We start from the raw sequence: 25130 nt of genomic DNA, 5'->3' as shown, positions 1-25130 counted from the left end.
TATAGTAGAGACGGGGTCTCACTCTTGCTCGGGCTGGTTTCGAACTCCTGACCTTGAGCAATCCGCCCGCCTCGCCCTCCCAGAGTGCTAGGATGACAGGCGTGAGCCACCGCGCCTGGCTGAGACAGGGCCTTTAAAGGGGAAATTAAAGTGAAACGAGGTCCTCAGGGTGGGTGGCCAATCCAATAGGGCTGGTGTACTTATGAGACAAGGAAGGGACATAGGGATGTCCGTGCACAGAGAAAGGCCTGGTGAGGACGGAGTGGGCGGTGGCCGTCTGCAAGCCAGGGAGAGAGGCCTCGGGAGAAACAAGACCTGCCAACACCTTGATCTTGGACTTCCAGCCTCCAGAAAAGTGAGAAAATGAATTTCTGTTGTTTAAGCCACCTAGTCTGTAATGTTCTTTTATGGCAGCCCTTGCAGACTAACACAAATGGGTACAAATCAGTCCAAAGCGGCAAAGACTGGCAGAGATGATGAGAGCTGTTCCCAGCGCCGCAGGTCTGACGTAAGAACTCTGTAGCTCAGGACAACTGCTGCTGCCCTGGGGCTCGGCCCGTCCGAGCAGGGACCTGGGGTCTGGCTGGGAGGCTCCTCCAGGGATGGTGCAAAGAGGGAGACACAGTGACTGCCAACCCAGACTGTCACCTGCCTACGTGGAACTCAGAGTGAATCGGAGCATTCAGCATGTGGGATGGGGCAGAGAGGCAGGCTGGGCCCAGGCACCACATTTTAAAAACTCCACATATGGCATTTAAAAAATCTTTACTTTTTCATAACAACTTATTGGGATATAATTCACATATCATGCATTGCACCCGTTAAAGGTATACATCCACACTCCTCTCTCTGACTGAAAATAAAATGAATTTGAAAATAAAGTGTGCAATTCAACGAATGGCTTCAGTGTAGTCAAGGAGCCATCTCCACCATCACTGTGGAGCGAGGGCGCCCAGCTGTGTCAATGTCACGTGAGGGCCGCCCGCGAGTGTGCCACCCACCATCCACATTCCCATCGTACTTCCCTAAGACAGCATCTTCCACACAGCGGTTTTCAAATAAACAAGGAAACCTGACACGTTTATCACTGAGATACAGAAGACAGGGAAGTCTCTTGGATCGGGGTACAGGGATTAACACTGCTATGGCATTGAAGTGAAAGTTAAGAGGCAGAAATAAAAGACATGCCCATCATCTGACAATATAAAAGCATCCACCTTTCAAACTCATCTTTGTAGTTTTTTAAACAAATTAAACTGGGTTAATTCAGCGCTTTTCAGATCACAGCCAGGTGCTAAACATGGAACAAGAGTTCCTACTCATCCTTCCCACCATAAGCCCAGGAAAGCACGCCTGCCAGAACATCAAAACACCAAAAGACAGTCGGCTTCTTCACTATTTACATTTTCTTTCATCCTGTAATAAAGCTCTTGCAATTTCAGGGCTACTGAACTGTGCCGTGTATTGATTCTTTTGCTTCTTTTAAAATTAATGGGGAGCTAATCAAATTTAGTATTGTGAAATTGTTTTAAATTTTACTCCCCTAGTTTTCCCTATAGAGGCAGTGAGGCAAATTAATGCTCGAGGAGAAGAGTTCACTTTGGTTTCTGGAGAGTAACCCCTTACAACGCAAATAAATTAGTCAAGTACAGGTTAGGGCTCGTGTATCAAAGAATCATGTCCTAGAGTTTCTACCAACATTAGATAAACTAGCTATCTTTTAAAAATCTTTTTTAACAAAAAAAAAGAAAAAAAAAAGAAAAATCTTTTTAGTATAAAGCAACAAGAAAAATTCATATATCTGGGAAACAACCTTAAAATTTCCGTGACATATCAACAAAGCAGCATTGCCCATAGAAACTATTCCCTAAATTCTCTCCTAGCCTATAGTGTATTTCGAGGCCCCTAATTTAAAAAATAAACCTATGACTGAGGAGGTAGAGGTAAAACAGTCATACTTATACCTTCTAAGGAAACTGAATATTTGTAGAACCTTGTACTAAATAAATTTATAATAACTATAACCCTAATATAAATCATCTTCTATTTATTTTGCAAGTCTGAATTACAAATTATCAGGTATTCTTAAAGCAGGGAGTATATCAATTTGAGATTCAAAATGGCAACTTTTTTTTTTTTTTTTGAGACAGAGTCTCATTTTGTTGCCCGGGCTAGAGTGAGTGCCGTGGCATCAGCCTAGCTCACAGCAACCTCAGACTCCTGGGCTCAAGCAGTCCTCCTGCTTCAGCCTCCCCAGTAGCTGGGACTACAGGCATGTGCCACCATGCCCGGCTAATTATATATATATATATACATTAGTTGGCCAATTAATTTCTTTCTATTTATAGTAGAGACGGGGTCTCGCTCTTGCTCAGGCTGGTTTTGAACTCCAGACCTCGAGCAATCCGTCCGCCTCAGCCTCCCAGAGTGCTAGGATTACAGGCGTGAGCCACTGCGCCCGGTCGAAAATGGCAACTTTTAACGGTGCATTTTACTTAAACAAAACATTTAAAAATCAGTGTAAAGAGGGCGGGTGTGAGCGGCCGGTGGCTGCTGTGGCCTGCTCTAAAAAAAAAAAAAAAGAAAAGAAAAAAAATTAGTGTAAAGAAACATGAAATATGCTTCTAAGTCTTTGACTCTAAATATGGACTGATGAAATAAATCCTTTTTAATTTAGGAAGACAATGGACTAAATAAATGCTAAATACTAAAGGAAAATTCTCTCTTTTTGTTCAAGTAGAGGTATCATGTAACCTGACACACCTGTGCCCAGGTGTGGAAAGTAGCTCCTCTCAGGGCTCCTGGAGCATCTGCTTCCTCTGTCTCCTTTACAATTGTTTCAGGTTTGGGGGTTCTTAAACCATTACCTGTCTTATTTATAGTATAATTAATTTAAAAAGCTTGGCAATTTTTTTAAAACTAGTAGGCTAAATCCCAGGGAAATAAATGTGGCCTCCATTTTAACAGTGTAATTGCCCTTATCTATGTGATGACATTCACATGAAGGCAGTTGTCACCTCCTTCTATGTCACAGAGCATCATGTAGGTATTATAGAAAATACTTTTAACAAACATCCAACTGATACCTTACTGAAGGATTGCATTCCTTATAGTAGATAAACGTACAGATACTATAAAATAACACGTTAACTGAATTGTATGCATAAATCTAAACTATAATCCCAATTTACAACACTGAACAGACATGACACATCACAGAATGGAACTGATCTTAATCAACAAGGGATGGATAAAAGACTTAAATGTAAGGCATGAAACCCTAAAAATTCTAGACTAAAACATAGGAAAAACTTTCTATGCACAGAAAGACAAATCTCACATGTTCTCACACCTATGTGGCAGCTAAATATTAAAAACAAGCGGGCTGGTCCAAAGGTAGTTGAGTTATTTCAATTGATTGTTCACAGTTGCAGAATGAACTTCTTGTTCCATTCTTACCCCCTTCTCACTATTGCACTGGACTAGCCTTAACAAAAACAATGGATCTCATGGAGACAGAGGGTAGAGTGACAGTTACCAGAGGCTGGGAAGGATAGGGAAGGGGGGATAAAGTGGGGAAGGTTAATGAGTGCAAAAGTATAGTTAGATGGGATGAACAATCTCTTATAGCACAACAAAGTGACTGTAATCAATGGTTGAGTAAGGGTGAATTTTTTTGAGTCAGAGTCTCACTCTGTTGCCCAGACTAGAGTGTCGTGGCGTCAGCCTAGCTCACGGCAACCTTAAACTCCTGGGCTCAAGCGATCCTCCTGCCTCAGCCTCCCGAGTAGCTGGGACTACAGGCATTCGCCACCATGCCCTGCTAATTTTTTCTATATATATTTTTAGTAGACCAATTAATTTTTTCTATTTATAGTAGAGACGGGGTCTCACTCTTGCTGAGGCTGGTCTCAAACTCCTGAGCTCAAACGATCCTCCTGCCTCGGCCTCCCAGAGTGCTAGGATTACAGGTGTGAGCCACCGCTCCCGGCCTAGTTAGAGTAAATTTTAAATTAAGTATAAGAATAAAACTGGAATGTTCCTAACACAAAGAAATGACAAATGTCTGAGTTAATGGATACCCTAATTACCCTGATTTGATTAATTCACAGTGTATGCCTGTATCAAAACATCACATGTGTTCCTGAGAGGAAACATAGAAAAAAATCACATGTGCCCTATAAAGATATAAAACTATTATGTACCCATAAAAATTAAAAATAAAAAAATTTAGGACGGGCGCGGTGGCTCACGCCTGTAATCCTAGCACTCTGGGAGGCCAAGGCGGCCAGATTGCTCGAGGTCAGGAGTTTGAGACCAGCCTGAGCAAGAGCGAGACCCCGTCTCTACTACAAATATAAAGAAATTAACTGGCCAACTAATAGATATAGAAAAAATGAGCCGGGCATGGTGGTGCATGCCTGTAGTCCCAGCTACTCAGGAGGCTGAGGCAGGAGGATCGCTTGAGCCCAGGAGTTTGAGGTTGCTGTGAGCTAGGCTGACGCCATGGCACTCACTCTAGCCTGGGCAACAAAGCGAGACTCTGTCTCAAAAAAAAAAAAAAAAAATTAAAAATAATTTATGACTAAGACCCCAAAGGCAAATACAGCAATAACAAAAATAAATAGGCTGGGCGCAGTGGCTCACGCCTGTAATCCTAGCACTCTGGGAAGCCGAGGCGGGCGGATTGCTCTGCTCGAGGTCAGGAGTTCGAAACCAGCCTGAGCAAGAGCGAGACCCCGTCTCTACTATAAATAGAAAGAAATTAATTGGCCAACTAATACATATAGAAAAAATTAGCTGGGCATGGTGGCACATGCCTATAGTCCCAGCTACCTGGGAGGCTGAGGCAGCAGGATTGCTTGAGCCCAGGAGTTTGAGGTTGCTGTGAGCTAGGCTGATGCCATGGCACTTACTCTAGCCTGGGCAACAAAGTGAGACTCTGTCTCCAAAAAATAAATAAATAAATAAATAAATAAATAAATAAATAAATAAATAAATGGGTTTAATTAAATTACAAAGCTTCTGCACAGCAAAGCAAATAATCAGCAGAGTAAACAGACAACCTACCATTATGGAGAAATATTCTCAAACTGTACATCTGATAAAGGACTAATACCCAGAATCTACAAAGAACTCAAACAAATCAGCAAGAAAGAAACAAAGAACCTCAATAAAAAGTGGGCAAAAGACATGAACACAACTTTTTCAAAAGAAGATAGACAAATGGCCAACAAATGTGAAAAAATGCTCAATATCACTAATCATCGAGAAAACGCAAATTAAAACCTAAATGAGATACCAGCTTACCCTTGTCAGAATGGCCATTACTAAAAAGTCAAAAAACAATAGATGCTGGCGTGGATGCAGAGGGAAATGAACACTTATACCCTGTTAGTGGGACTGCAAATTAGTAGAGCCTCTATGGAAAACAGTATTGAGATTCCTCAAAGAAATAAATGTAGACTTACTATTCTATCCAGTAACCCCACTACTGGGTATCTACCCAAAGGAAAGAAAGTTATTTTATAAAAAAGACACCTGTACCCAAATGTTCATTGCTGCACAATTCACAATTGCAAAGATGTGGAATCAACCTTCGTGCCCATCAATTCATGTGAATTGTGAATTAACATATCTGAAACCTACTTAATTTTACCACTGAGAGTTTTCAGAAAGAGAGAGACAGACAGAAACCTCAGACAGCTTTAAACTTAGAAAAAAGTGTATTCTTAAATGGTTTCCCCCAAAGCAAGTTTGGTCTAAATGCAGTTTTGCATCTATAATTTAGTTTCTTAATTATTTTCTATTTCTTTATTTCTAATCTTAAATGCCAAACTTAACATTTTTGTTGACTTTGGGGAAGTAAAAGTTTGTGTTGTTTTCTTTTTGAGACAGTCTCACTCTGTTGCCCAGGCTAGAGTGCCATGGCATCAGCCTAGCTCACAGCAACCTCAAACTCCTAGGCTCAAGCGATCCTTCTGCCTCAGCCTCCCCAGTAGCTGGGACTACAGGCATGCACCACCATGCCCGGCTAATTTTTTTTCTATATATTTTTAGTTGGCCAATTAATTTCTTTCTATTTTATAGTAGAGACAGGGTCTCACTCTTGCTCAGGCTGATTTCAAACTCCTGACCTCGAGCGATCCACTCGCCTTGGCCGCCCAGAGTGCTAGGATTACAGGCGTGAGCCACTGTGCCTGGCCAAAAGATTCATTTTAATTGACAAAAATTATTGATGACTCACTCTCAGAAAAGTGACTCACTGCCAGTGGTTGTATCCTCCCTGCTGGTTTGAAATTCAAGAAGTCTGAGTGTGGTCAGCAGTGAGAGATAAAGGTGTTAAATATGTTCTCAGGTACATGGCAAAACTTCCTTGTCACTCGGATGATGGGTTATGCTTCAAACCGGGAAGGCAGCAATTAAAGGTTTTTGTAAGAACGGCCTAGTTATAATTCTCACCTGTGTAAATGAGCAGACAGGTGAGGGAACAGAGGAGTTCCAGGGCCAGGATGGCCAAAATGAGGTCCAGGTACACCCTGCTGGGCTCAGGAAAGGAATGCTGCAGGCTCAGCGTGAGGAGAAGCGCGGTGTTGCCTGTGGAGGAGAAACACAGAGCACGGGTGCAGTGAGAAATACACACGTGGTCTTCTGTTCATCACACAAAGCTCCCAGCGCCCATGTGGGTCCCGAGTGGTAAGGGTGACAGTGGTGTGTGTTGTTACGCAGTGACACTTCACGCCCTCAGGGTCACTGTGGACACTCCTGGAACAACATACAGGTTCACAGGAGAAAAGCACAACACATTTATTTAATCCAAGTTCTACAGGGCATGGGAGCCTCAGACGTGAAGGGCTCCTAGGCAGAGAGTTAGGGTCTCCGGCTCTTCTCGGGACAAGGGTCCCTGCTCCGGCGCTATCTCAAGCAGGCGCCCCACCTGGGAAGGAGGATAAAGGCGACACTGCGTTTTGGTGTGGTCCCACCCTTAATCCTATCCCAGCAGCTGCCACACCTGGGAAGGAGGGCACGCCTTATCGATCTAGGAATTCCCCAGCCCAAGCACAGTAAGATGTCGAGTGACCTGGAGTAACCTAAGGGTAATTAATACACCATCAGCTCGAATCTGCATTGTGGTTCACCTCCGCCTCCAGGTGGGCTTTCTTAGAGGGAGCTCGTATATGTGCACCTGGAATTCTGAGGACACCTGTTGACCATGTGACACCATCCCACACTTCCCAAGAGCCCTGCTCCCGACTGGGCTAACCGAAGGAGACAACTCGATAAGTCAGGAGGACGTGAGTGGGTCAGTGGTGGGTCTGTCTCTCTCCACTCGTGGAGACCGACGCGTCTTGTTCTGCAATGAAGAGCTGCTCGGGTGACCCCGCTCCTGCCTGGGGTGGCTCCGTTGTCTTGGCCTTGCTGGTGATTTTTCCAAGAAAGGAGCCAGAGGACCAGGATAACAGTCCGGACTTGACACTCTGGTGTGTCTGGTCACTTTGGCCACGAGCACACCAAGAACCGAGGGCAGACTCCCACCCTGACACCTCTGGTGCCGAACCCAGGGTTCTGACAGCACCAAAGACCTCGGGGAAACCTTCCATTTTTACTCTTAGGTTCAACAAGGAATGGACAGCTGTGTAGCAATGGGACTGGACAAAAGTCTATGACTGAGAGACCGAGGGGGACCCAGTAACGCCTGTCTGTCAGAGTCTTCTTCGTCTCTGTGCAGCACCCTCCAACCCAGCCCTGTGGGGGCAGGACCCTCTGCAGTGAGGGGCTGCAAGGGAGAAAGTGACCTTTCTGGGCAGTAACGGTTGCCTTGGGAGTGAGTTCTAGTGCTGGAGTTGCTCGCCAGAGTCGAGGAGCTCTACTTTCTATGACCCACTGTTGGGAAGAGGAATTCTGGTCTCTATGACTCACTCGGGGAGAAAGAAAACAGGGAAGCAGGAGGTCAGAGAGGCCTTGCCTCCGAGGCCCTCCCGTCTTTCAGTCGAAGGCACTCAGTGTGCCAAAGCACCACACTTTGGAGTCTCGTGTCTGAGTCCCAGCAGTATAATATTCGGGTTCTGGCCAGGCATGGTGGTTCACGCCTGTGATTCCAACACTTTAGGGGGGCGAGGCAGGAGGATTGTTTGAGGCCAGGAATTTGAGACTGGCCAGGGCAACAGAGCCAGACCCCATCTCTACAGAAACACAAAGAAATCAGGCAGGGTGGTGTGTCTGTAGTCTCATGTACTTAGGAGGCTGAGGTGGGAGGGTGGCCTGAGCCCAGGAGTTTGAGGTTATAGTGAGCTATTATGGCACCATTGCACTCCAACCTGGGTGACGTAGCAAAACCCTGTCTCTTAAAAAAAAATAGTTTTAGGCCAGGCGCGGTGGCTCACGCCTGTAATCCTAGCACTCTGGGAGGCTGAGGCGGGTAGATCATTTGAGCTTAGGAGTTTGAGACCCCGTCTCTACTAAAAATAGAAACAAATTAATTGGATAGCTAAAATATATATATAAAAATAAGCCAGGCATGGTGGCGCATGCCTGTAGTCCCAGCTACTCGGGAGGCTGAGGCAGGAGGATCGCTTGAGCCCAGGAGTTTGAGGTTGCTGTGAGCTAGGCTGACGCCACGGCACTCACTCTAGCCTGGGCAACAAGTGAGACTCTGTCTCAAAAAAAAAAAAAAAAAACTAAATTCTGTAGAGCAGTTTTTCTGGAGAAAAATTAACTGCAAATCTGGATTCAAAATTTTTAAAGATTCATTCTGGACTCAAATTTTTTTTTTTTTTTTTGAAGAATTTCTTTTTTTTTTTTTTTTTTTTTTTTTGAGACAGAGTCTCACTTTGTTGTCCAGGCTAGAGTGAGTGCCGTGGCGTCAGCCTAGCTCACAGCAACCTCAATCTCCTGGGCTCAAGCGATCCTCCTGCCTCAGCCTCCCGAGTAGCTGGGACTACAGGCATGCGCCACCATGCCCGGCTACTTTTTTTTTATATATATATCAGTTGGCCAATTAATTTCTTTCTATTTATAGTAGAGACGGGGTCTCGCTCTTGCTCAGGCTGGTTTTGAACTCCTGACCTTGAGCAATACGCCCGCCTCGGCCTCCCAAGAGCTAGGATTACAGGCGTGAGCCACAGCGCCCGGCCTGGACTCAAATTTTTAAAAGTAGAATCTTTGACACTAAATTATTTATAACTTAGTGCCAACTTTACCTAAAGAATTTCAGGCTGGGTGCAGTGCCTCATGCCTGTAATCCTAGCACTCTGGGAGGCCCAGGCGGGAGGACTGCTAGAGGTCAGGAGTTCAAAACCAGCCTGAGCAAGAGTGAGACCCCGTCTCTACTAAAAATAGAAAGAAATTAATTGACCAACTAAAAATATATATACAAAAAATATATATACATACATACATACATACATACATATATATATATATATATATATATATATATATATTAGCCAGGCATGGTGGCACATGCCTGTAGTCTCAGCTAATTGGGAGGCTGAGGCAGCCTACTTGGGAGGCTGAGGCAGTAGCCCGGGAGACTGAGGTTGCTGTGAGCTAGGCTGACGCCACAGCACTCACTCTAGCCTGGGCAACAAAGTGAGATTCTGACTCAAAAAAAAAAAAGAATTTCAATTTAATTCTGTAAAGCTTTTAAAATATCTGCAACAAAAAAGAAAAGTAGGCACTCATTTATGCATTCCTGAACTCCTGGCCTCAGGCGATCCTCCTGCTTGGCTTCCCCAAGTACTAGGATTACAGGCAGGAATCACCACACCCATTCATGCATTCTATGTCCTCAATGGGTCTTCTGAGATCTTGCCTTCATATATCGGGACCTGTGTTTTTTCCAAATTTTCTGTTTTGGATAATGAGTCTCATTATACAACAGTCCCTCTTCCTTAGGAATTTACTTACTGTCGCTATCTCCTACTGCAAGAAAAGCACTGAGCTTTTTGGGAAAAAAAAAATTCCTGGGCTGGGCGAGGTGGCTCACGCCTGTAATCCTAGCACTCTGGGAGGCCCAGGTGGGCGGATTGCTTGAGGTCGAAACCAGCCTGAGCAAGAGTGAGACCCCATCTCTACTATAAATAGAAAGAAATTAATTAGCCAACTAGTATATATAGAAAAAATTAGCCGGGCATGGTGGTGCATGCCTGTAGTCCCAGCTACTAGGGAGGCTGAGGCAGGAAGATTGCTTGAGCCCAGGAGTTGGAGGTTGCTGTGAGCTAGGCTGACGCCAGGGCACTCACTCTAGCCTGGGCAACAAAGGGAGACTCTGTCTCAAAAAAAAATAATAATAATAATAATAAAAAAATTCCCTTCCTATCCTCAGAAATATCAAATGGCAACAGTATTTCTATCTCCTTGCCATGAATAAACCAGCTGATACCAACAGAGGAGAAAAACACAGGCATACAAGCACACCATGCTCATGAGACAGATTCAAATGAAAATTAAGGCTGTACCTTTTATTTAAAAAAAGCTTCAAGACATTAAGGTGATACACGATACACATCGCTTACAAAAATGAGAACACGTGTGACCATAAAATCTAAGTTCACGCACGCTCTCTCCCACCGTCTCTGCTATTCCAGCACGCCACCCGGACACCGAGCGCAGAGACTCACCGGCGGAGTGCGCCGTCAGCGCCAGGCTCTTCAGGTGCCGCGTGGACCGGTAGATCCAGCCATAGCCGTGGCGTCTGGCTTTGCTGTGGTGATGCTGGATGTAGCGCTCGAGGAGCAGATGGAGGACCCACAGAATCACCTTTCCGAGGATGATGACCGTCTGAGCTTTCAGTGGGTTGGTGTAGTTACCCGGGCATTTGTCCTCATTCGGATCAGGGTACGAGCAAAGCACACCAGTTAAAAACGCTAAAATCACAAACACAACCTGGCGAAAAGAAAGCAGCAGGATTAATACTCAGTATTTGGAATCAGGAAACGATAATCACCATCTCAAGACACTCTCTTACACCCATGACTTTCACTATTCTATTTTTACAAATGACTTTTTAATCATTTTTACAAACTTTTGTAAAGAAACTGCTGGGGGAATCTGATGCATGCTGAAGTTTGAGAAACACTGCTGCAAAGTAATATATACAGGGTTTTTTACAGAAATGGGGAAAATCCTTTTACATGTGTGCTAATCTCTTTGTATATATTGTATGAGCTTAGCAAAAGGCACTGAAGGAGAGAGAAGAAACTGACCCATTTATTAACTCAGGGAGAAGGGCTGAACTAGAGAAAAGGAAGATTATGATTTGATCTTTGTCTACATTCATAATGTTTTACTTGTTACGATAAGGAAGTAGGATTCTATAATTCAAAAATCAAGCCAGTGTGGTGGCTCATGCCTGGAATCCCAGTGACTTGGGAGGATAAGGGTGGATTGCTTGGGCCCAGGAGTTTTGAGGCTATGTGAGCTATGATCGTGCCCCCGCACTCCAGCCTGGGCCATAGTGTGAGACCCGATCTCTAAAAAATAAAATGAAGAAAAACAACTTAAAAAGCTATCTTTAGCTGGGCGCGGTGGCTCACGCCTGTAATCCTAGCACTCTGGGAGGCTGAGGCGGGCGGATTGCTCGAGGTCAGGAGTTCGAAACCAGCCTGAGCAAGAGCAAGACCCCGTCTCTACTATAAATAGAAAGAAATTAATTGGCCAACTAATATATATATATTATTATATATATTATATTATATATTATACTATTATATTATATATTATATATATATTATATATATTATATATAATATATATTATATATTATACTATTATATATATAAAATTAGCCGGGCATGGTGGCGCATGCCTGTAGTCCCAGCTACTCGGGAGGCTGAGGCAGCAGGATTGCTTGAGCCCAGGAGTTTGAGGTTGCTGTGAGCTAGGCTGACGCCACGGCACTCACTCTAGCCTGGTCAACAAGTGAGACTCTGTCTCAAAAAAAAAAAAGCTATCTTTAGCATCCTCTGCCAAGCATCCAATAGTAGGCAATGTTAGCACAAATGAATCTATTAAAAATACATGTGATTTGTCAAGAGTAGTAACATTTGCTATTGTAGCTGGGCCCCTTGAAATTTTAGTACCTCAGGCTGGGCGCGGTGGCTCAGGCCTGTAATTCTAGCACTCTGGGAGGCCGAGGCAGGAGTATCGCTCCAGGTCAGGAGTTCCAAACCAGCCTGAGCAAGAGAGAGACCCTGTCTCTACTAAAAATAGAAAGAAATTAATTGGCCAACTAAAATATATATAATTAGCTGGGGATGGTGGTGCATGCCTGTAGTCCCAGCTACTCGGGAGGCTGAGGCAGAAGGATTGCTTGAGCCCAGGAGTTTGAGGTTGCTGTGAGCTAGGCTGAGGCCACAGCACTCTAGCCCAGGCAACAGAGTGAGACTCTGTCCTAAAAAAAAAAAAAAAAAAAAGAAATTTTAGTACCTCAGCCAGGTATGGTGGCTCACACTTATAATCCTAGCACTTTGGGAGGCTGAGGTGGGAGGATTGCTTGAGGTCAGGAGTTGGAGACCAGGCTGAGCAAGACTCTGGTCCCCACTAAAAATAGAAAAATTAGCTGATTGTGGTGTTGTACGCGTATAGTCAAAGCTACTTGGGAGGCTAAGGCAGGAGGATTAATTGAGGCCAGGAGTTTGAGGTGGTTGTGAACCAGGGTGATGCCATGGCACCCTAGCCTGGGCAACAGAGCAAGACTCTATCTCAAAAAAGAAAAAGAAGAAAAAAATTTAGTGCCTTTACGTTTTTTTTAATGACTAAAATAATTGTAAAATTTGACTAGGCCCTTACTTGCACATGTTAACCACTTACGTCCTGCCCAACAACTCTTGTTCTCATAATAATTATTAACTACTAATATATTACTTGTCAAACACCAAAAAATTACTCTAAAGTAACAAAAAAAATCTGTTTATTTTACAAAAAAACCCTTAAAAATTAACACTGATTTCTGACACCCAAAAGTCTAATTACTCCCGAAATAATTTTTTCTAGAGTGCTGTGGCATCAGCGTAGCTCACAGCAACCTCAAACTCCTGGGCTCAAGCAATCCTTCTGCCTCAGCCTCCCAAGTAGCTGGGACTATAGGCATGCGCCACCTAGTTTTTTCTATTTTTGGTAGAGACGGGGTCTCGCTCTTGCTCAGGCTGGTCTGGAACTCCTGAGCTCAAAAGATCCACCAGCCTCGGCCTCTCAAGAGTGCTAGGATTACAGGCATAAGTCACTGCCTGGCCGAAAAATAATTTAAAGCTAAAAAACAACACAGATTTCTCTATTCAATTCCCTAAAATTCTGCACCCTTATTCCGTAACCAAACAAATACTTCCTATTATTTTTTTTAAAAATCTAAAAAATTTCAGTTTTACTTTCTTACTTCAACCAAATCAAATAAACCATTCCCTGTCTCCAAACACCAATATCAAAATATTTAACTTTGACAGGGCGCAGTGGCTCATCCCTGTAATCCTAGCACTCTGGGAGACTGAGGCGGGAGGATCGCTTGAGGTCAGAAGTTCCAAACCAGCCTGAGCAAGAGCGAGACCCCGTCTCTACTATGAATAGAAAGAAATTAATTGACCGACTAATATATATAGAAAAAATTAGCAAGGCATGGTGGCGCATGCCTGTAGTCCCAGCTACTTGGGAGGCTGAGGCAGGAGGATTGCTTGAGCCCAGGAGTTTGAGGTTGCTGTGAGCCAGGCTGACGCCATGGCACTCTAGCCCAGGCAACAGAGTGAGACTGTGTCTCAAAAAAAAAAAAAAAAATTTAACTTTAACTACATAACAAATACACAAACCTAAACTTAAAATTCCACAACACTATGGCAACTCAAGATTCTTATCCCTATAAAGCAAAAAGTTGAAAAGTCAACATATTCTCTATGCTGTAATACAGTGTACAGTGAACTCAACGGATCCATTTTACATAACGTAGCATGCATCAGATTTTCTTGTTCTTTAATACTTATGGTTTTCTTAGACTTAAAATGAGGGCAATCAATCCCACAGTATCAAAAGCATGCAATTTAATACAGTATTTTTTTTTTTGAGACAAAGTCTCCCTTTGTTGCCCAGGCTAGAGTGAGTGCTGTGGCGTCTGCCTAGCTCACAGCAACCTCAAACTCCTGGGCGCAAGCAATCCTCCTGCCTCGGCCTCCCAAGTAGCTGTTATTACAGGCATGAGCCACCATGCCCAGCTAATTTTTTCTATGTATTTTTAGTTGACCAATTAATTTTTTTCTATTTTCAGTAGAGATGGGGTCTCACTCTTGCTCAGGCTGGTTTCGAACTCCTAACCTCAAGCAATCTGCCCGCTTGGGCCTCCCAGAGTGCTAGGATTATAAGCATGAGTCACCGCGCCCGGCCAATACAGTATTTTTTGATTTAGATACAGGGTATTGCTACGTTGCCCAGGCTGGACTCAAACTCCTGGCCTCAAGTGGTCCTCCTGCCTCAGCCCCCTGGCTCAACCTCCCAAGTAGCTGGGACTACAGGCAGATACTACTATGCCCAACTTGCAGTTTAATATAAAAAGGTTTTTAAAAAGTGATACATGGCCAGGTGTGGTGGCTCATACCTATAATTCTAGCACTCTGGGAGGCTGAGGCGGGAGAATCACTCAAGGTCAGGAGTTCCAGAGTAGCCTGAGCAAGAGAGAGACCCTGTCTCTACTAAAACATGGAAAGAAATTATCTGGACAACTAAAAATATACAGAAAAAATTAGCCGGGCTTGGGGGCGCATGCTTGTAGTCCCAGCTACTTGGGAGGCTGAGGCACAGGAGGATTGCTTGAGACCAGGAGTTTGAGGTTGCTATGAGCTAGGCTGATGCCATGGCACTCTAGCCTGGGCAACAGAATGAGACTGTCTCAAAAAATAAATAAAAATAAAATAAAAAATGATATATGTCTACAAGTACGTGTGTTTTGTATATATAGACTATGTTACAAAAAAAGTAAAAGGGGGCCAGGCACAGTGGCTCACGCCTATAATCCTAGCACTCTGGGAGGCCCTGTAATCCTAGCACTCTGGGAGGCCGAGGCAGGCGGATTGCTTGAGGTCAGGAGTTTGAAACCAGCCTGAGCAAGAGCGAGACCCTGTCTCTACTATAAAATAGAAAGAAATTAATTGGCCAACTAAAAATATATAGAAAAAAAATTAGCCGGGCATGGTGATGCATGCCTGTAGTCCCAGCTACTCGGGAGGCTGAGGCAGCAGGATTGCTCGAGCCCAGGAGTTTGAGGTTGCTGTGAGCTAGGCTGACGCCATGGCACTCACTGTGGCCTGGGCGACAAAGCAAGACTCTGTCTCAAAAAAAAAAAAAAAAAAGTAAAAGGAAAGAAAAACAGGCCACCACCTGGAACCATGAGGCTACCCGGGTGGGCCAGGAAGGAAGCACTTTGGCTGGGGCCTGGGGGTCAGGAAGCCTGCAGTGACCCAGCTCTGAAGGCGAGCCTCCCGCAGGGCACCTTGCTGCAGGGGAAGCGGAGGCAGAGGGCTGTGCAGCCTCTGGTGTGGGCAGACCTTGGGAGGAGAGAGGGGTGGCTGAGCAAGGCCAACAACCCACCCACCGTCCTCACACACACCCAGGGAGTGGCGAAACCAGCTGCCTTCTGATTTCTCACATTGCAGCAAACAACAGCTATCACCCCGCACTTCCAATTGCAAAGATCAAAATGTAGATGACTTAACAGACTTGGGGCAGAGCCACCACCACCAGGGCCTACAAGGAGACCTTTCCCACAAGTGCTTTCACAAACCCCAGACATCTGCAATTCTATCACTATGCGAACACGGGGTGACACTGTACACATTGTTCTGATGCAGCTGGAATTCTCTGCTTAACATTGTTTCCTAGGTGTAGATAAATGGATAAATTCCTATGTCAGCATGTGTAGACTCACCTGCATTTTTTGTGTTTTTTTGTAACTGAAAAAGTAATACATGCATTTGGTTAAAAAAATCAAATGGTACAAAAAGTAAACAGTAAAATATATTACTGTCACTGCTACCAGGGCCCTCAGTCCCCACCTCAGAGGAAACTAGTGTAACAGGGTCTGTGAATGCTTCCGGAAACTCTGTTACACACAGAAATACACGTACACACACCAGCCCTCTCCACTCGGTTTTTAAAAGTGCAAACAGGAACATTCTGTACACAACGCTGTGAACCTGATTTTCCCACTCCACAGTGTAATGCTGAAGGCCATGCCATGCACTGTAGACACACCCACCCTCTTTCACTTCTAACAGCTCTCTACACAGGACGAGCAGAGTAGCCTCCTGATGGCAGGCCTGGCAGTATCTTGACGACAGGCAACACTGCCACTGTCAACGATAGCCCTGCACGTGTTCAAATGCATGAGAGTAAAACAGTGTCCACACTTTAAATGTTCACAGTTGGCACCCAACTGCCCTATGAAGAGCTTATACACTTCACAGGCGTCACCTCTGGATGGATCCGTCTCCGCCAGACACTCACATGTATGACCTGGAGCAGGTTTGCGATGACGACGGTGGGAAGGGGGTGGAACCTTGGTCGGAAGTGGGCCTGCAGCGAGTGATTCGGGAGAAGCTGGGCTTCCAGAAGTGGGTCATCGTCAACGCTCTGCGTGATATCCAGAGAGCCCTGGGGCACAGAAAACGGAAGCAAGATATAATCACCACTTTCTGGACTGTATTTCCAAGACAAATCTAAACTAGGAAGCCTTTAAAATCATTACACAAGTTAGAGGCAAGAGAATACATCTGCTACTTAAAGCCAATTTTCAAAAAGTACCCTCTATAGATAACTAGCATACAAACTTGGTGAAAGTAAGTTTTAAATTGGGTAGAGAAAATCTTAATTCAATTATTTCTACATCTCACAAAGTAATATATAATGAAATTTAAGTAAACCATTTTCTTCAAGCCCTCAAAGCTTAGATACTGATTTATTTTTTATTCTAACCCCTAGACCACCAGGTGAAATGTACTTAACATAATTATATTTGTGAAATAATTACAGTTGCAATTCCTTTTTTAAATAAAGTTTATTGTGTATAGAACATGACATTATGGAGGCACATAGTAAAAACGTTACTCTAGCAAAGCAAATTAACCTCCCATCATCTCACCCATTTTTTTTGTGTGTGGCAAGAGCAGCTAAGTCATTCAGCACAAATCCCACACGAGTGCCACTCATTACCTGCAGTCTTCCCATCACCCCTAAGATCTCCAGACTTGCTCACCCCCTTTACCTGCTACTTTGCATCCTCTGACCTGCATCTCCCCACTTTCTTCCCGCCCAAACCCTTGCTCCAGGGCCACAATTCTTTTTTTTTTTTTTTTTTTTTGAGACAGAGTCTCACTCTGTTGCCCCGGCTAAAGTGAGTGCCATGGCATCAGCCTAGCTCACAGCAACCTCAAACTCCTGGCTCAAGCGATCCTCCTGCCTCAGCCTCCAGAGTAGCTGGGACTACAGGCATGTGCTACCATGCCCAGCTAATTTTTTCTATATATATTAGTTGGACAATTAATTTCTTTCTATTTATAGTAGAGACGGGGTCTCGCTCTTGCTCAGGCTATTTTCAAACTCCTGACCTTGAGCAATCCGCCCGCCGTGGCCTCCCAGAGTGCTAGGATTACAGGCGTCAGCCACCGTGCCCAGCCCAGGGCCACAATTCTTAACCTGGCTCTGGTGTTCCACAAAATTTTGGAAAATTGAGGGGGGTGCTTAAGAGTGCTTAAAACAAACTTTCAGTTATGACAGAAATATTTTAGTGGACTAATGGAAACATCCCCATGATGGGCTCTTGGGGCCACCTCGGTGTGCAGATACCAGATTCTCAAGGAAAACAACTACGGAGTTGTAATGTCGCTGATGCAGCCAACAAGGGTTAAGTGTGAGAACTGCAACCTAAATATTCCAGTTAGTGTCGTTTAAAGGCACCCTCTGGACAGGAGCAGCTCTTCCCGGCCCCCGCTGCACACAAGCAAGCCCCCAGTCTCACTCTCAGACACTTACTGACGGTTACTACGCGTGAGGCACTGTGCCCCAGGTAAAAGAACACGAGGAGATCACATTTCCGGGGGCAGCTTGCGGATAAAGGCGTGCAGGACTAAACAACAAAGCAAGAACTCCCAACATAGTGCACGGAACACTACGGGAAGCACATAACAGATCACCAAATGAAAAGCACAAAGGACACAGCAAACTTAGGTTGGCCAACACACTGGGATGAGATGGAAATTAAACTTTCATGGGTGAAAGGGAAGTCTGAGAACAGGGTTTGGATACAGAGAATAAGGGCCCCCTTTTTTAAAATTTCTAAACTTTGTTTTCTTCTGTTGAAATGACCAGGAAAACAAACTTGGGCCCAGCAGTGAGAACAACAAGTCCTAACCACTGGACGACCAGGCACAGGGCTCTTTATTTTGGAGGCAGCGAGTGGGACAAACGGTGGACGTTGTAGGGTGATGGGGTTACAAAGATGAAGGGGTCCTCGGTTTCCAGTCCCAGGCGTCAGTGCTGCTCTGCACTCTCACTCAAAGCCCAGCCGGCGTCCTGTTGAGTTTGCAGGCTTGATTCCGAACGTTCCGGTTCTCCAGACCCCTCTGCCTCTAGCGCTTCTCAATCGGCAGACACCCAGCCTCCACCTCCGCTCCTCCCCAGCTGCCGCTCCTCCCCAGCTGCCGGCTGTGCCTCTACTGTGCCTGGAGGGGCTTCCAACCAGGCAGCCCTCCTGCACCGAGAGCTGGACCGTGCGGCCCCCACACCTCCCACGGCGTCCTGTGCTCGCCTCTCCTATCACACCGTCCCACGGCTGTCTTTTGTGTCTCCTCCCCACTAGACTCAGTGGACAACAACCCCCCATCTGTCTCTAATCCCAGAGCCCCACCTGCCCCATGGCTGTCGCCTGGCGAACACTGACGGATGAGTGAGTGAAAAGTCCCAAACCCAGCGTCCTCTAACTCAGTCACGGGCACCGTCAAAGACTGGGCTAACCACGAAGGACCCTCGGGACACACAGGGGAGCCTGCTCTGGCCAGAGGCGGCAGGAGCTGTGGTCAAGGGCACACTAAGGCAAACTGCCTGCGTCCAAACACAGGACCTACTGCCTACCAGTCCAGGGAAGTTACTTCACCTCCCTGTGCCTCAGTTTCCTCACCTAAAAAGGAGACTAGTAACAGCACCTGCTTCACAGCTTTTGTCAGGAACATTAAACGAGTTACTGCAACATGAAAGTGTTCAAAGCACTGCCTGACAGAGTGATCAGTGAGTACTGGCCACAATTATGTTTATTAACTCTTGCTTTTCACTTGCTCCCTGCTGTGGTCTGAATGTTAGTGCTACCCCAAAGCCCTCCCACTTTCCTCTGGAAGGTAGGTGAGCCATGAAGGCTTCACCCTCACAAAGGGGGGTGCCCATCAGGAGGTTCCCTTCCGCCCTCTGCCAGGCGAGGACAGGGGAGAAGGTGCCTGCAGAGCCTCACCTGGGCGCTGGTGCCTGCATCGTGGGCTGCCTGAGTCTGCTGCTGCCCCGACCTCAGACTGCCCAGCCTCCAAGACTGTGAGCAATAAATTTCCATTTATAAATGGCCCCGTCTACATGCTTTGTCACCACAGCCTGAATGAAGGCAGGCCCTGCCCACACAACACTGCCATTCTAGCCCAAACCTGTTCTGTCCTTCCACTCTCACTGAGGACAGACACCCAGCACTTCTCACGGCCTGTTACTAGAACCTTCCAGTCTCCTGGCCTTGGCAACCACTCTCACTGCTGTCAGAGTTCTTCTAAGACAAACATTAGTATTTCTTTTCTCAAGGACATTGGGTACTCCTCATTTTCCTCGGGACAAAGGCCGAATGCTTATCCTGGCCACCTGCTTTACAATATATTCCCCAAGCCACTTTAGGACTCGCCTCTCACCACGCCCCCTCCTGGTGCTGACCGCTCAGTGCACCCGTCTCTTACGAACACAAAACCCTTTCCGTGTCAATGCTGGCCCTTATTCTCTGCCACCTGTCCAACGCCTGTCTCAGCAAAGCCACGCTCTGACACCCTCCCCAGAGGCAGCACCGTGGCTGCTGCACGTCCACCTGCCCTCACAGGCTTCGCCTCTGCAAGTCCCAGCTGGTCTGCTTCACACCCTCCAGTCTGCACCCACGGAACAGTCGTGACGACTTAACGTCCTTGCTTGCAGTTTCCAGCATACGTCATTTCTAAGTCAGTTTCAATGGGCTCATTATAGGTCATGTTTCCTGCCTCTTTGCATGCCTGCTAATTTTTGTTTTACTTTTTTTCCGTCTTTTGTTTCTTTTTTTTTTTTTTTCTTTTTACATTCCCCCCCCCCCTTTTTTTTAATCTGCATGCCTGGTAATTTTTGATTGGATGACAGACATTGCAAATTGTCTCTTTTGGTGCTGGACATTATTGTATTCCTATATTCTTGGGCTTTGTTGTGGAATGCAATCAAGGTATTTGGAAATAGTCTGATCTTTTTGGCCTTAGCTTTCGGACATTAGGTGGGACCACCACTGTGCTTAGTCTAGAGCTAGTTTTCCCCCACTACTGAGGCAGCACCTTTCTGAGTACTCTACCTACATACCCCATGAATGACGAGGTTTCCAGACTGGAACAGGGACTAACCTGGCCCTGCACGGATGGACTGTTCCTTCTAATCCTTTTGGGTGGTTCTTTTCGAGGCCTCCAGAGTTTCCTCCTTCGCTGATCAGGACTCTTCTGAACACCTAGGGCGGCTCTCTGCAGAGTTCTCCCTCCTCCCTGGGCACTCTGTCCCGTGAACTCTGCTTGCTTCAGTCTCCCAGACCCTCAGCTCCATCTCAACTCAGAGCCTACTGGACCCCGCCTGGGTTCCCCTGTCCACATCAAAACCTGCAGTCTCGCTCAAGGCAGTCAGCTGGGGTGAGGAAAGGGCTCACAACATTTGTTTCCCATCTCTGAGACCACTGACCTTCACGGCCTGATGTCCAGTATCGTAAAAAGTGTTGTGTCATATGTTGTATCTAGGTTTTTTGGTTGTTTCAGGCAGAATGGTATGTCTAGTCCTGGTTATTTCACCTTGGCTGGGAACAGAAGTCCCTACTGAAATTTCACACATCTCTATAACTTATAATGCTAAACACACAGTATTGAAATTGTCAGAATAAAGTGTGCTTCACAAGGGCAGGGACTCCATTATTTTCTTTGTACTTTTAACACCTGATACATAGAAGGTGCTTGGTATGTGTGTTGAATGAATGAAAGACTGCCCAACTACTCCAACACTTGACCCCTGGAAAATTTAAACCAAGTTAGCATTGAAATCTTGCCTATAAGACAATAATCTGCTTCTTTTTTATCTCCCACTACATCACTTTCATGAACCTTCTTTTCTAGCCTAAATGTGCTTTCTTTTTAGTTGAGACAGAGTCTCACTCTGTTGTACGGGCTAGAGTGCCATGGCGTCAGCTTAGCTCACAGCAACTTCAAACTCCTGGGCTCAAGCGATCCTCCTGCCTCAGCCTCCCGAATAGCTGGGACTATAGGCATGCACCACCACACCCAGCTAATTTTTTCTATATATTTTTAGTTGGCCAATTAATTTCTTTCTATTTTTAGTAGAGATGGGGTCTCGCTCTTGCACAGGCTGGTTTCAGACTCCTGACCTTGAGCGATCCTCCCGCCTCAGCCTCCCAGAGTGCTAGGATTACAGGCGTGAGCCACCATGCCCAGCCTAAATGAGTTTTCTATAGTGCTCCACAAATACCCTCTCTTACCTTTCTCAGAATTATACTTATCTTTCAAAGTCTCAACCAAGACTTACGTTCTCCATAAACCTTGTCCTGCTAAGTGTTTTCCTCCCACTTTAAACTCCTATAAAACACACTGCCCACAATATTCATTTGGAATATTTCTTTTTTGTTGTTTTTCTTGTATTTTAAGTTTTCTGGGGGGAACCTCATCTGTCTGAATTTGGAATATTTCTTATGCTGTCTTTTGTTTTTTTCCTTTTTATGTGTATCTTTTGTTTTCCCTGACTACACTGATCATATTATGGTTGGGAACCATAATGATTCTTCTCTATGGCACTTACTAGTATTTGGTGGCTACATCAAACACACTGTTCAATGAATTCTACAGGAAATATGTGGCATAACCATGCAAGCCGCACCCGTCATTCTGTGAGCTCACCATCTGCAAGGCAAGAGTGAGGGGAAGAGGATTCCTGAATACACATTCTTTCTTCACTTCCCCTATTAATAACTACATTACCATCTGTGGAAGATATCTGTTGCTTCTGCCCACATGGTATCTCTTTCCTTTTCTTTTGTAACGATACCTTTATTTCCTTTGGGGACTCACTATCTATCTCTACTTAAGTCTCAGTAAAAACATCCTTTAAAACTCTTCCCTCTCCTCTGGCCTAGGGGTGGTTATGGAACAAAAGGCAGTCAAGCCAACCCACCCTCCCTGTGGGCAGGGCAGGAAGAAAGACAGTGGTTTGGGCACACTGATTCCAGGGCAGTCCCTCCTATCCCGTAGGTCCTTTGAGCTGCCCCTGTTTGATTCTTTTCAAATGTTCTGGTGTTTATTCACCAGATAAACTGGTGTTTATTTATCCTTTCAAATAAATCCACTTCATCTTAAATTAGCCAGTGTTGGTTTCACTGCTGCAAAAAAAATGAACCCTAGCTATTAATAGTCTTTGACTTTTAACTCACTGAAGTGTCTGGGCCCATGACATGGTCCATGATTTTTAGCTTTTTACTGAATGCTAGAAATCATATCTACAAAATACCAAACGCAGGCAACTTACTCAGATCTAAAGTGATTTAGGGTTTGATGAAACAGATTTCTAAAATTGTACTCATCCTAAAGCTAAAAGTTACAGATCCAAGAACTTCAGGGCAGCTTAACACCAATCAAGAAGCAGTTACTACATGTTTTTCTCTTTTTTTTTTTTTTGAGACGGAGTCTTGCTTTGTTGCCCAGGCTAGAGTGAGTGCCGTGGCATCAGCCTAGCTCACAGCAACCTCAAACTCCTGGGCTCAAGCAATCCTCCTGCCTCAGCCTCCCAAGTAGAGGGGACTACAGGCATGCGCCACCATGCCAGCCTAATATTTTCTTTATATATTAGCTTCCCAATTAATTTATTTCTATTTATAGTAGAGACAGGGTCTCCCTCTTGCTCAGGCTGTTTTCAAACTCCTGACCTGGAGGGATCCTCCTGCCTTGGCCTCCCAGAGTGCTAGGATTACAGGTGTGAGCCACCGTGCCCGGCTACACATGTTTTTCTAAATCTCTCATTTTCCTCTTACCTATTCATGTATTTCCACAAATTGTCAGCTCATGAAGCGCACTCTTAATAAATCAGAAACAATGGATTTTACTTTAAACATATATGAGTCTTAATTCTACTTCCAGGTCTTACAGTTAGTTTTTCATTTTCTCAACTGAAAAAAAAAAAAAGAAAATTTAAGTCTTCTTCAAAATTGTTTGGTCTTTATTTCATGAAGATTATTTAAACTATGGTCACTATTTGCACAAGAATCTAAGCTCTTCAGTGCTGGAACCGTATTTCATGTGTCTTTTGCTTTTCCTGATTCACTTCATTCAGTAATAGGATCATAGCAACATTTCTATTAATTTATTAACCCAAATTAGTGCTTTAATGTAACTGTAAACTTTGCATTTCTCAAGGGCAAGAATTTTATTATGTGCCAATGGAAAACCCAGTTCATTCTGGGCACAAATACATGTCTCTCCTAAAAAATGTCTTAATATACTTAAGCGAAGAAATAAGATTTTTGCAATTGCGCTACAGCTCTGAAGCACACACACTGCGAACGAGGCCACTGGTCAGCAGTCCGATGCGGACCCACCTCAGCTTAAAGCTCTTTCCGTTCCGGCCACGCCTGGGTCACAGCGGCACGTGACCTGCTTCTCTAACCTGGGTTTCCGGCGCGGCAGCGACAGGTCCGCCCCGACGCCGTCACGGGACGCTCCGGGCTCCGGGGCCGCACGCGCGGGCGCCGGCCTGGACCCGGAGCCGCCGCGCCCCCGCACGGGAGGAAGGGTTCCGGGCAGCGCCCGCCACGGCAGTGCACTCACCTCCTCGGTCCTGGCCCCTGCTGCCATTTCCTGACGCCGAGGCCGAGGCCGGGCCGCCCCAGCCCTGCACCTGCGCCCGGGCGCCGCGGGCCGAGAAGTCGCCTCCTCCTGGTCCCCGCCGGCCCCGCCCCGGACACGCCCCTTCCGCGCTCGCCCCACCTTCGCCTGGGCCCCACCGCCCCGGCCCTGGCCCCGCCCACCTCCGCGCCCGCCCCGCTTCCTCCTGTGCCCTGCCGGCCCCGCCCCACACACGGCCCCTACGGTGACTGCCCCGCCCCGGCCCCACCCTCTTCTGCATCCGCCCCGCCTCCTCCTGGGCTCTGCCGGCCCCGCCCCGGCCCCGCCCTCTTCCGCGTTCCGCGCCCGCCCCTCCTCCTGTGCCCTGCCGGCCCCGCCCCACGCACGGCCCCTTCCGCGCTAGCCCCGCCTCCTCCTGGGACCTGCCAGCCCGCCCCGGAGGAAGAGGGTTCGAGGCCAGCGCCCGCCACTGCCGTACATTCACCTACTGGTCCCCGCTGCCTCCGCTGCCATTTCCTGGCCCCCGCTGCCATTTCCTGACACCAAGGCCGAGGCCCGGTCCTGCCCAGCCTCTGCCAGGAAGTCACCTCCTCCTGAGCCCTGCCGGCCCCGCCCGATCACGCCCCTTCCGCTCTCGCCCCGCCTCCTCCTGGGATCTGCTGGCCCCGCCCCGGCCACGCCCCATTCCGCGCTCGCCCTACCTCTTCCTGGGGCCGGCTGGCTCCGCCCCAGCCCCGCCTCTTCCACGTCCCCCGCCTCCTCCTGGGAGCTGTTGGCCCCGTCCAAGGCACGCCCTCTTCTGCGCCCCGCCCCCTTCTGCGCCCCGCCCCTCCTCTGATCTACCGGCCCCAGCCCAGCCCAGCCCCTTTTGCACCCGCCCCTCCTCCTTGGGACCCGGCAGGCCCCCCCACGGCCCCGCCCCTTCCGCGCCCCGCCTCCTCCTCTGATCTGCCGGCCCCGCCCCAAACACGCCCTCTTCTGCGCCCGCACCGCCTCCGGCCGCCCGGCCACGCCTCC

At 46.6% G+C, this 25130-nt stretch overlaps 1 protein-coding gene across 2 annotated transcripts in view; it reads right to left on the bottom strand.

The window, feature by feature from the left end:
* TMEM192 (transmembrane protein 192) overlaps positions 1-24735 on the bottom strand; it is a 32404-nt gene extending 7669 nt beyond the window's left edge. The window contains exons 1-4 of one of the 2 annotated variants that reach the window (XM_076010752.1): positions 24602-24735; positions 16483-16629; positions 10623-10887; positions 6463-6597 (exon numbers count right to left, since the gene is read on the bottom strand). In XM_076010752.1, the coding sequence (XP_075866867.1) occupies positions 6463-6597; positions 10623-10887; positions 16483-16629; positions 24602-24646 (592 nt within the window). In that variant the 5' untranslated portion in view covers positions 24647-24735. Of the gene's footprint in view, positions 1-6462; positions 6598-10622; positions 10888-16482; positions 16630-24095; positions 24225-24601 lie in introns of those variants that run through there. The other variant, XM_076010753.1, reaches the window with a different exon arrangement.
* Positions 24736-25130: the final 395 nt, after the last annotated feature.

Source organism: Microcebus murinus, chromosome 15 (assembly GCF_040939455.1).
Source record: "Microcebus murinus isolate Inina chromosome 15, M.murinus_Inina_mat1.0, whole genome shotgun sequence".
Taxonomy (NCBI): domain Eukaryota; kingdom Metazoa; phylum Chordata; class Mammalia; order Primates; family Cheirogaleidae; genus Microcebus; species Microcebus murinus.
This window is presented reverse-complemented; position numbering and strand designations above follow the sequence as displayed.